Here is a 12,538-nt window from a genome sequence, read left to right on the forward strand (position 1 = left end):
CAACTTTAACAATTCTGACAGAAAAACTATATTTTAAATGTTTTCATTTAACTAAACCCGTTCGCTTGTCCTTGCAAACAAAAAGGAATAACCACAGACATTATGAAACCATCGAAAAAGTTCCGGAACCGTAGCTACTTTCGTTATTGCGAATTTTATACAAGTTGGCAATGTTCACTGCCATTTCTTGCAGCTCCTGGAAAGATGTAAAATATTTTATGAAATCAGCTGCGAAATTTGCTGACAAATAACGAAATTGATAGCTCCGAGGTGGATTATTTACCAACAGCGAAAGAATGGGATTTCTTTTCACCTAATTAAAATCTATTCATAAAACAAGAAAAATGAATGTAAAATATATTGCGTGCCATAGAAAAGAAACCTTGTAAAAATGGTTTTATTTAAATAATTTTTGGTATTCATGTTTCTTACATTTAAAAAAATACTGCATTAAAAAACTGGACAAATTTAATTGTTAAAAACCAAGAAAAAATTAAAATTTGTCGGTCTTCCGTAGTGTCTTATACATTCCTGTACACGTCTAAGCATGTTTCTAATTAGGTGATTGATGTCTGCTCGAGGGATCCCATTCCGGGCTAACTGGACAGCATGACATAGCGCCGCTAGGGTTTGTGGGGGCAGAGGTAAATTATGCAAACTTCTATCTACAATATCCCATATATGTTCAATCGGTGAGAGATCTGGAGGTCGAGGTGGTCAAGATGGCAAATTGATTGCATTTTGTTGAAAGAAGTCTATAGTCACCCTAGCCATATGTGATCATGCATTGTCTTGTTGGAAAACTTAATTAACAAGAGTTTCCGGATAAGGCACGAAATAAGATTCCGAGAATTCTAAAATTTATCGTTGGACTATTATACTGCCTCTAATGAAAAGTAAAGGTGACCTGCTTTCATATGCAATAGCACCTCAAACCATTACCCCAACAATCTGATGGTCACGTTTCTGTACTGTAAACTGAGTATCCCGTCTTTCACCCTGTCTTCTTCTTACTCTTCTCCGACCATCATGCAAACCCAAACATAATCTGGATTCGTGCCTGAACACGATGTTATCCCATTCTAGATTCCAATATATCCGTTCTTTGCACTACTACAGTCGGTTTTAACGCTGATTTAGGGTGAGATGTAACACAAGATGGGGATGGTAGGAAATCAGTCCAGAACTTATTATCCGGCGATAAAGGATTCGAATCCCAGTGGGCTTTCCATACTCAGCAAACCACTGATCCGCCAGCGTTCACGATGAGACGAACCTGTCTCTTTGAACCATAATTCGAAGATGGCGATCTTGGCGTCCTGTAGTTTTTCAAAATAGTCCAGTATCTCTTCTTCTGTCTGTTTGCTCTTCTTGAAACCATGCCTGACAACATCTCACTATATTGTTTACACTAGAGTTCAATCTAGTAGCGATATTCCTAAATGATCTACCAACCTCTCGTAAGCCCACAAATTTGACCTCTCTCAAACTCGCTCATTTGATGAAAATTTTGCTTCATTCTGCTTCTAGGTATATTTGATTAATCTAAAAGCACCTTCTACACCCATAAATGATATTTTGCAATCATATTGTTGATATTTTATTGCATTTTTAATAGTAAAAAAAAATTAATATTCCTGATAACTATATAAATTAATAAATATGGCTGAAAATTTAATCGTTTTTTGTGTTCTCATATACCAAAATGCATACCAAAAATGATTTAATTAAAACCATTTTTAGGGGGTGTTCTCTTTTTTATGCCATGCAGTATATATATACACATAAAGTGATTGAATTTTGATAAATGTAAAATTAGATTTCTATTAATTTCAAATTTGGCTCTTGATACTCAATATAAAAGACCTCTATATAACGTACATTCTTATGTTTTTGTTTGTAGATAGTTCATATTCTCATTTTGCTTCGTAATCTAAACTTACTGCGATAGAATATAGAATACAGCAACCAGCTATAAAGTCGCGGACAATAAAATTGATATCTTCGAAGTGGCTTATTTGCCAAAATAAAAACTGGAAACATGGAAGTGGAATAAAATAATTTTGTTTACGAGACTTAATTTCCTCCCTGTATTACGAACAACTTTTGAAAAGTTCCCCGTGTCTCTTTCGTAAGAAAACATTTTTGCTAATAACACAGCTTTAGGGAACAAGTCGATAGAGCTGCGTCTCTTATTTACTCATATAAAAATATTAAATTACTTGTTTATTGTGGGACAACACGTAAATATTTGAACACCATTTACAAAAACGTTTTCTTTTTTTCAAGCTGTCTTTCTAGGTCGCAAAATATCGTTTTTGATAAAGCTCTAAAAGTGTGAAAAAGGCTCAGTATTTTCCACTTTGCACGATATTTTACTCAAAAATCCTCAGTTTCTTCATACCGGCACTGGACATCCACGAAAACGACCATAAATATATCGGTTCTTTGCCGGATCATTCAGGATAGACTGAGATTTACGGAAAACTTATTGATATAGCGAAAGCAATAATTTTTCTAAGGGTTCGCGTGTTAAACGGAATTTGTCTGATTCGCCAGAAACGAGAGAAGACAGAAAGCTTTTACGATAAAGGAGAATAAATACAGAAATAATTTTTTTTCCACCAGAGAATTGTGAATTTCCAGCTTCAGTTCCTCTCTAACTTTTTCAGAGATCTCCACGCACACGTCTGCAGAAAACCGGGTCTATGTGAAGCGATGAAACCTACCAAAGGAAGTGAGTTATTGAAGTACCTGCACAATGTTAGTTTCACGGGTAAGTAATCTTTTCAACATGACTTAAAAGAGATCAAAGTTTAAATGTACCATTTGAGGGCGTTATAATAGATTTCCTTGGAACACGGTTGTCATCCCTTTTTTTTTTTAATCTTCTCCCTTATTTTTGCCCCATTAAGCAAAGGTCAAACTTTCCCCCTAAATTCTACTTAACAAAACTGCTGATCTGGGTTAATCTACACTTAAAAAAAAGGAAATTCTAAATGGATTTTCAGCACTTTTGTGTAAAAATTGAAAATTGTTATTGTTGGATATGGTTTTGATGGGAAAAGTTAATCGATAAATTTGTGACACTCGATTAAATTCTGTTTTGAGCCAAAAGACGCAAAATTGCACCGCTGAAACCTTTCACAGATGATGCAATTTTGCGTCTTTTGGGATGACAGGAAGTTTAATAAAACGTTACAGATTTATCGTCGAAAATGTTTGTTTTAAAAGTTCATCAAAGAATTTATTTATTTATGTTTTAATCATACAGTAAATTCATACGTTAGTATAAAAATTCCTGAATTCTGCTAACAACGACAGGATAAAAAAGCCAAACATAATTATTTTTAATGGCGAGGCAAGGAAGAGGTCAAAAACCATAATTAAATTGGTGGCGCAATAAAGATAGAAATATTAAACCCAGAAGGATAAAATAAGCCAAAACGATCTAAAAGGATAACGGACAGAGCACTTAATGATGGAAAATAAGAATTCATGGTGGCGTTAGTTCCTCCTGATTTCGTCATTATGGACTTGTAGAAAATTTTACCAAAATGGAGTACAAACTTACAAAACGCAATGCTGGGTGCAATACTCCTCGATCATTGATTCTATACTTAACCAAACTTCTTGTACAAGCGTGGATAAGTAAAGTCATTGAAACAAGGCTACTAAATGTAAACAGAACTTGAAAATAGACATTAAAGAGAAAAAAACTTAGGAAAATATGAGATACCGCCAATGTTAGATCTCTACAAAATTAAGAGCTTCTTCTACAGCATGTCCCAAAAATGGTATCAGAAAATTATTTGGGTCAATAGATTAAGATTTGGTTCAAAAATTATTTGAAAAAATTCTTTCGGTTAGATGCTATTTTCGATCAAAAATTTCATTAAGACCCATTGTGCATTTATTCATTACTACATGAATTGTTTTCATGTAACATTCATGTTTATTCGCAATGGTAAGTTAGTAGCTATCTTCGTACAAATATGGCCAGAACTTTTCACTAGGTGGCTGCATCGTATTGGTTTTTTTTTCAGATAATACATTAACCCTTTCTCGAATTTTTCTATCTCTTGGTAATTTCTCGTACCGTTAACGTTTCACACCGAAAAAACTTATTTTCTTTTCTAATACAGAACACCAATTTGTCATCCCTTCGATAAATATTATGGATACTTGTCGATATGAACGTTGATGCCTCTTGTGGAAAATATAATAAAAATGTATCAAAAATTTTTTAAGTGTCAATTGAGATAGATAAGGGCGTTTTCTAGTCAAGAAATGGCCGATCTTAAAATTATGGGTTTTTGTGAAGATAATTTGACAGATGTTTGGTTTTATTTGTATGGCCGGCTAAGTCTCCTGATCTGTAGCGAAGACTGAACTCTTCATAAAAACAATAATCATAATAATAACAAAAAGTAATTTAAATGAACGATGAGTAACGATAAATTTTTAAAATTTTGAAATTAAAAAAATGTATAATATACAGGGTTATTGACGCTATGCGACACGCAATATTATGGAAAAAATACGAGTCTTTCAAAAAGGTTTACTTTTGGAATATATAAGAGCCTATTATGGTTACTTTTTAAAATTATTTTCATATTATACAAGACATCCCAAAATCCCTAAAAGTATCAAAGTTGTGTTTTTTATGGAACCCCCTATATGTTATTGCTTTTTTTAATTTTCAGATCAAAATAAGTGTCAGTCTTAACAAGGTTTATAATACCTAAAAGTTCAGGTTTTTTAAATAATTTTAATTTGATCAAAATCTAACCTAATTTTCATGTTTTAAATACTTAAGAAGTATTTAAGGTATTTAAACATAATTTACAGTGAGGTGTAACGGTAGATCATATTTTGTATATCACTCATAAAAATCTTGCCATCTTACACAGGGGGGCCCAAAAATTAAAACTAACCAAATAAGAGCTTTAAAAGAGTATAGCTTAATTAATTAAATACAACGCAATATTTTGTTACTTTTTAGGAAATGTAATTTTTAGTTACCTAATTAATGGTGGAATGGTTAGGAAATTCATAACTAAGTTTTCGCCTTTTTACAGACTGCACTAAATAATTATTCTTGGCACCATTTAGTGTTTCTTAATTAAAAGTTCTAAATCACATATCAAATATGACATAAAACAGGAGCGAATTCAAGGATGATCCATTTTCAGGCGTTTAGAAATTCTTTTTTTTTAATTACTGCTAACTCTGGAGAAAATTTGCGGGGTGATAGTTTCAAACTCGTCTTTCATGTCAATTTTCATATTATATAGAATTGTCGGACGCATATTGTAGACAATTCTTTTTGTGTATCCCCACATAAAGCAATCTAACGGAGTTATCTCCGGACATCCGGGAGGCCAATTTAGAAATCCATTTCTCTCAATCCACCTGTTCTAAAAATCCACATTTAAAAACTGCAGAACCTCGCGATAATAATGAGGCGAAGCGCCATCTAATTGAAGCGACATGGTTGTTTTAATAATAAAAGAGATTTCTTTTAATAACAATGGAAGTTGGTGTAAAAAGTAATTTAAAAACATCATGCCATATAAAAATCCTTCAAAAAGCCACAGTCCAATTAAATATGAGCCGACTATTCCCCTACACACAGTATTCATGTAGATTCAAATCACAACAGTAACGAAAAAAATTTGTGTCTATTCATATTTGAGCATTGTTATGAATAGTACATTCATTACTGAGTAGCACTTCGTCAAAAAGTTTTATTTCCTCTCACTTTATCTAATGTATAAAAGATGATCTCGAGGGCTTTATAGTGGACCTAGTTTAAGAGGTGAAAATAACTGCTCAAATTGAAAACATTTAGGTAAAGTTCCAACCGAAATTGGCTCAGTAACAACCCAATTACATTCCTATCCTAAAACTTAGTTTAAACTTGATGTCTTTAACCGTGAAATTGACCAAATGAATGATACATCCGTTTGAGAGGGTTAGGCACACAAAATGGCCAGCTTCACAAAGTTTTACCCGTTCCAAGAACTAAATTAAATTCCCTTTTTTAAAGTTTCGTTTTTGATGTCGTTCTTCGCATGTACTTTCAAGGCGAAAGTTGGAAACCGGAGTTCAGAAATCTCAAAGACCCGCACGTTCGTGCAATTTGAACATCTCGCATAATGTTCCTGTCGATTAATAGAGCAAAAGCCGATACAAATCCAATCTAATGCAATTTCGTCCTAAATCGAAATGCCGAGAAATTGTATTTCCTAGATTTGCATAGAAAACCAAAAAGTTGAATGCATAAAATGAAATTTTACACTCTGGCACACTGAGTTTAATTTAGAAAATTGCCAGATCCATCGATTTCCCGTCTGATCCTCGTAGAACTCAAATTTAATATTTGTCATTATTTAAAACGTTTTGCGCTGCAAAAGGCGTCCTATGAAAGATAATTTATCAAATTTTTATTTATGCTTATTACACGCGTTTGAAGCAGAGCAGAACTTTGAAATTCCCAACGTGATAGGAGAAGTTTTTACTTTTTATCAGTCAGAAATGCATCCAACATTTTCAAAGTGAGTCAAGAAAACGCTATAAAAGCATAACGGTACGGTTTAATAACAAAAATGGAAGGACGTAAAAATCCGTGTTACTTTGTTGGTTTCTCGTCGGTATAATAAAAAATAATGTATACCACAATCTTCTAAAGGAAGATATTTAATAAATAATGAATTAAGTTGTTCATTTAGCCTTGTTAAGGATCGTAACAGATGTGACTATAATTACACCAGAAACGGGGCATTAGTTTGAGTTTTAAATATATAATTAAAAGATTATGAGATAATAATAAAATAATATAAAAATAAATAAAATGCTTTCAAAAATATATTTTCTATTATTCGTACGTTGGACTTGTCTTTTTGAGCGATGCAGAATAAAACGGTTTCCGCTGAGCATCGTATTTTCAACATGTTGCACGTGCTTTCAAGAACTTCTGATACAGTTAAAAATGTTATTAAAATTTTCAAAGTTTAAGTAGTTTTCGTTAAGCTTCTGGTACTTTATGAACTTTATTTTTTCAAGAAATCAACATAAAACGTCACTTAAACGTATTCCTTTAATGCATAATACATGATCGGAAACTGTATCCTATTTACTCGATATATCCCGTAATAGGATATTTTATACATTCTGCCTGAGAAAGGATATGAAAACATAACTTTGTTAGACGAGCTTTCTCATTTTATTGACAGCTTTATAACTGGAAACTTCCTTGGACAAAGTTGTTTTGATGGGATGATCTGTCGCAATTGATGTTCTATTTTAACACTCAAAAATATTTAATGTTTTATTTACTATCGATCTCCTTGTAACTCGCAGACGGGAAGATTTTGTTATTTTTCACAGCCTACAAAGGAAGAACAAAAGTACGAAAATTAATTTACGAACGTTCCTTTCGTTTCTTATATGTTTCAATAAAGAAGTCACAATGATTTGACGTTATTAAGTTGCTATTCCTTACGTATAGGAAGGTTTTAGGGACCCGTCCCTGTGTATATCACTTCTAAAGGCCACTAAAATCGAAGTATAGTTTTACGACATAATTTCAAAAATTATTACGATCACTTTTATATTCCATTCTTTTTGGGATCGTTTTTGTTTACGATGGTCATGACGACGTTATAGCTTTATCGCATAGATTTATAAGAAAAGCCTTGCAATATACATTCATTTTAAAGTTAAAATTTCAAGTCATAGGAGAGTAATTAATTTTAGAAAATCGTTAATTAACTCAACCGAAAGATACGAACAAAGCGAACAACACGAAAGTTAATATAAAGAAAATAAGTTACTTTTCAATTATAGTGTAATGGACCAGAATAACAAAAAAAACACAACCACAAAGTAATAAAATTTGCTGTAATATTACTGATGCTAACCACTAATTTTCACTGTTTTTAGGTGTTATGGTATTTTTTCCACATAAAGTGTATCTTGTAATGATCTCGTAAAATGTTTCGTTTTCAAGTTAGTACGTACTATGTAGTACATATATGGGCTAACGATTTTAAATACTTTATTATTTAATAAACTCGAAAATGATGCATCCTACTAAATAATTATCAGATATACTTTTTGCAGAAAAAATAGATCTAGAGAACAATCATCGAACCTAAAGAACAATCCGAATTAGTGGTTGGCATCAGAGCGTAGAAATTCTGATAAGTAAAAAATTTGATGACTGTCTCATTCACCATTAATGACGATCCAAGACATGTTACGAACAGCATGTTGAGGAGAGCCCCAAAAAAGTAATCGTTTTAGGATTTGGCCGACTTTATAACACTCACCATTTCTGAGATAGCAATGGTAGACGCACCCATAGATCATTTAAATATTAAAGAAATTATCGTCGGAAAATATCATCGACATGGGCCCACACAAAAAAAAACAGAAAAAAATAGCCAGACCCCTGATTGGGTTTTGACATATTCAGACGTAAATTTCTCGATAACTATTAAGTTTGAGCATAGGACATGCTACATAAAACATAGAATTCGATGCTGAATTCAAAAATGAAATAAAAAAATAAGTATTTCTGTTTGAAAAAATGAATTTGGTGGTTGTTACTTGTTTTTGGGTTACCTTATATACATGGATTCACCATCAAAAAGCAACAACAAAAAATAGGAATCGACGTTTCCCAGCGTTGTTCCAAAAAACAAATACCTGATTTTTAATTGAATTCATTCCATACTTTATGTGAACACTGTATTTAAATGTTATACCTCAAATTTTATAATTTTTGAAATATTTACAAAAATTTACTTCTGTGCAACATAGTTCGATGGCGATGTTTTTTACAAATATATTTTGTTTAGCTTTGAACACAATATGGCTGATGCGGTCAGTAGTAGTCATTTATTTTGTATTTTTTATGAATTGTCTCAAAATTAAATTCGAACAGTTTATTGCGTTTATAAGCAATATTTTCTATGAAAAATGGTATATACCGAAGAAGAAAGATGCTAAATTTAGTCAATTTACTTAAAATTTGAGAAAAACGTTTGAAAAGGCACTTTTTATTTTCCTTATTTTCTAAACCCAACATTTACTTTTCAGCCCAACAAGAGTGTAATTAATATTAATAATTAAAATTAAATTTTAATTAAATTTAATACGTTGACAATAAAGCAGAGTAAACTTTTTCCTTCCTTGTTCCTCCCCTCCTTGTTTTTATTATTATTTTAGAGGTATTTTTCAAAGTTCCTTCTACCATGTGCAACACGTAGTCGATATCTTTTTTCCAAATTTTATAGGCATTTTGTTATCATATGACTTCAATTTATGTCATTTATTATATTTGACACTCTTCTTTTCATGATAATTATAAGAATAATAATTATATTATTAATTATAAGACTTAAGTTATGACCTGTAAATATCGTTGAATCCGCAATAAACCGCAGAATTTAAATATGTAAAAAAAGTAATGCTTAATTGTTCAAAAAATGCAAATTGGGTTGGCATCCGTTTATTAAACGTGCTGTATAAAACTACTTACTATCTTGAAAATCTCTATGAACTTTGAAGTATTTTTTTACACATTTTTGTTCTATTTCATTATCTAAAAAAGTTAGACGAGGGTGGGACTTTTTGCGTGGATATTGTGTACATTTTGACATGCAACGAATTTAATACGAACGCAATGAGAAACCGTTTCTTTCAAATTTATTTGTACAACTCCAGAAGGTGTTTCCTCAAGTCTGATTAGTTTCGAGCCCCGCCTCTTAAAAGCATCCAAGAGCATCAGTAAATTCTGAAACTTCTCTAAAAACTGTAAAAGCTTGTACACAAGTTGTTTCTGATTGAAAATAAAGCTGAGAAAATTATTAAGCAACATGGGTTGCGCCGTGAAAACAAAGTTGCGTTTTTATGGCGTAGGTTTTTGGTTCATCCAGGGAGTTAAGTATAAAAGGCACGTATTTCATAAGTGGCGCAACTGGATCTAACAGATTCCAGATGCGTCCTGCACTCACGAACTCTTACGTTGCCGGTAAGATACGACCCTGAATTAATTTCTTATCAAACGTCACAAGCACGTGTAAATTCGTAATTCCTGCAACCACACGACTTGTTTAACTATAAAGGCAACGTTCTTTCTAAGTTGTACCATGGACGAAATTAGAGAGAAACAAAAGGAATTTCGAGATAATGTGCTTATTTTCCCGGAAAAATAAGGTAAAAAGGGCCTTTCTTTTTTGAAACGCTAATTGTTGCAAACCTTCAAAGTAAGTGGTTCAGCATGGGCCACCAAGTGCAAGAAAGTAAGCAATTCGAAAGTGCTTACTTTACCTCTTTTCTCCCGCAATTCCTACACCTAACAATTGTTTCCTAGATAATACTTGGAAATAGAACATCGCAATTTTCTAATAACTTTACATTTTTCATAGGTCTGAGTGGGGACAAGTTTCATTTCGACGAAAACGGAGACGGTCCCGCACGCTACAACATCATCCATTACAAGCAAGTTTCCCTGGGAAAGTACCAGTGGGTTCGAGTTGGAGAGTATCTGGAAGGAATTCTGAATCTCAACGATTCTCGTAAGCTTGTGAACCAGTTTATGTAAAAACAATATCAAAACCTTAAATTTTTACAGAAATCCAATTCAAACTAGGACAACCCAAACCCCCAGAATCAGTTTGCAGCCTTCCTTGTGCCGTAGGGCAAGCCATGAAATATGTGGAAAAGGAGAGTTGCTGCTGGCATTGCTTCAATTGCTCTCAATATCAAGTTAGTATGAAAAATCGTTGATTCAAATTCAAAGAATTCCTCTCTGGTTCATAGCAAAATCAATAATCTAACTGGATGTTTTTCCAATACCCATCGCCTTTAGACTAACAGGACAAGTCCGTGCAATTGGCATGTTTACATATTGTGTTGGAGTTGCCACGGAATATGCTGCATGTGCATACGAAACGAGGTTTTCTCCTGCTACGAAGGATTCTGCTTTGCATAGAAACGCAGTCTTTGAGATCAATTCTTTGGCGGAACTATTCGTCATAGGGCACATAGATTTACATTGACTCTTGGGCAATAAGCGTCAAATAGATGGAAGTGATAGAAGAATTGCTGGGATTGCACTTCCTGGTCATAAATCAGCCAAAAGAGAGAAAAAAGCAAGTTTGCTTGTTAAAGACTGCGAGGAATATGATGTAATTTGAAAGATTCATTAATAAAGTTTCAAATGAGGATGGTGCTGAAAAATGCATTTTCGTTTAAGAATTCATTAGCCGGATGAATAAGTTCGAAGTCTGAAATACTTACGCATTAATTATTTCCAGCCATTTGAGTGAAGATCTTTCGGATTTAAGTGATTAGGACATGACTAATTATATTCTTCAAAGCTTGTACAAGACAAATTGAGAAAAAGTAACCTCCGCTTTTGTGCTTTTTTGAGGTGGTTCATAGTTTTGCGGTCATAAGTTTTGACCACGACAATGCTGCATGCAAATCGTTTACGTCTCGACTTCACGGGTTCCACACCCTTTTGAAATAATAATTTCTTTGAATCTTTAGTTCCAAAAGAAGAGGCAATCGACCATTTGGTCCTTCCGCCTTTGTGATAAAAAAAACTTATACATAAACAATGATTCATAACAAGTAAAACAAAAGAAAGAAAAAAATTACATTTGGAAATGTTCCGAACGAGTAGTTGAAAGGAAAAGGAAGGTTTTGTTTTTCTTGTAAAGCAAAGAGGGTACAGAAAGGTTCACTAATGTGTGTAATTATGGACTAAGTTGTTTGACCTTCATTATCTATTTTTTTCATTTTATTTTCATGTACTTACAGAGTATTCCAAATTCAATGCTACAACCGTTGTTTTGACAACTTCTGTAAGTAGAGGGAACATATTTATGCAAAAGTCATGGGGTGCATTTGGAGCTATACAGAACATAGTAATATTTGCATATGGGGTGCGTTAAAAATAAGTCACAGGTATATCTTTCATTTTTACAAATAATGAATATACATATGTCAATTCTCCGATTTCCGTTTCAATTCTAGACACTTTTCGTATAAGGTACATATTATCGACTATCAACGATTCACTAATTACAACAATGTTTCAAAAAAGTTCTGAATTTATTCATTGTTCCATTCTCTTATTAAATTCCCTTAACCACAGCTCTATTTACCTCCGTCACCAGGTAATTTATTTATTTATCTCCTGTCTATGACAATATGCCAAGTACCTAATAAAAAGTCAGGTGCATGCCAACTATACATTTTTTTAATGCCTTTTTGTATTCACATAACGAATGCGTTGACATGCTCCCGATATTCGGAGAATGTAAACGTAAAAGTCGTCACGTTTCAAAACTATATCATGAGCGCTTTCCAGAACGGCAGCAAATACCATCACATATGGCCTTTATTCGAGTAGAAACTATGTACATATGTTAAAAAAAAAAAAGATTGTTTCCATTAAAACTAAAATATCGACAGCATACCGCACTTGTAGGTAATGAAAATACTTAAATCACTGTCC

At 32.9% G+C, this 12,538-nt stretch overlaps 1 protein-coding gene across 3 annotated transcripts in view; it reads left to right on the forward strand.

Moving 5' to 3' along the window:
- mtt (mangetout) overlaps nucleotides 1-12,538 on the forward strand; it is a 194,531-nt gene that overhangs the window by 168,488 nt on the left and 13,505 nt on the right. For all 3 annotated transcript variants that reach the window (XM_066289203.1, XM_066289213.1, XM_066289223.1), the window contains 3 exons: nucleotides 2,673-2,776; nucleotides 10,440-10,589; nucleotides 10,646-10,779. In XM_066289203.1, the coding sequence (XP_066145300.1) occupies nucleotides 2,673-2,776; nucleotides 10,440-10,589; nucleotides 10,646-10,779 (388 nt within the window). The remainder of the gene's footprint in view (nucleotides 1-2,672; nucleotides 2,777-10,439; nucleotides 10,590-10,645; nucleotides 10,780-12,538) is intronic.

This window comes from Euwallacea fornicatus, chromosome 1 (genome assembly GCF_040115645.1).
Source record: "Euwallacea fornicatus isolate EFF26 chromosome 1, ASM4011564v1, whole genome shotgun sequence".
Classification (NCBI taxonomy): Eukaryota; Metazoa; Arthropoda; class Insecta; order Coleoptera; family Curculionidae; genus Euwallacea; species Euwallacea fornicatus.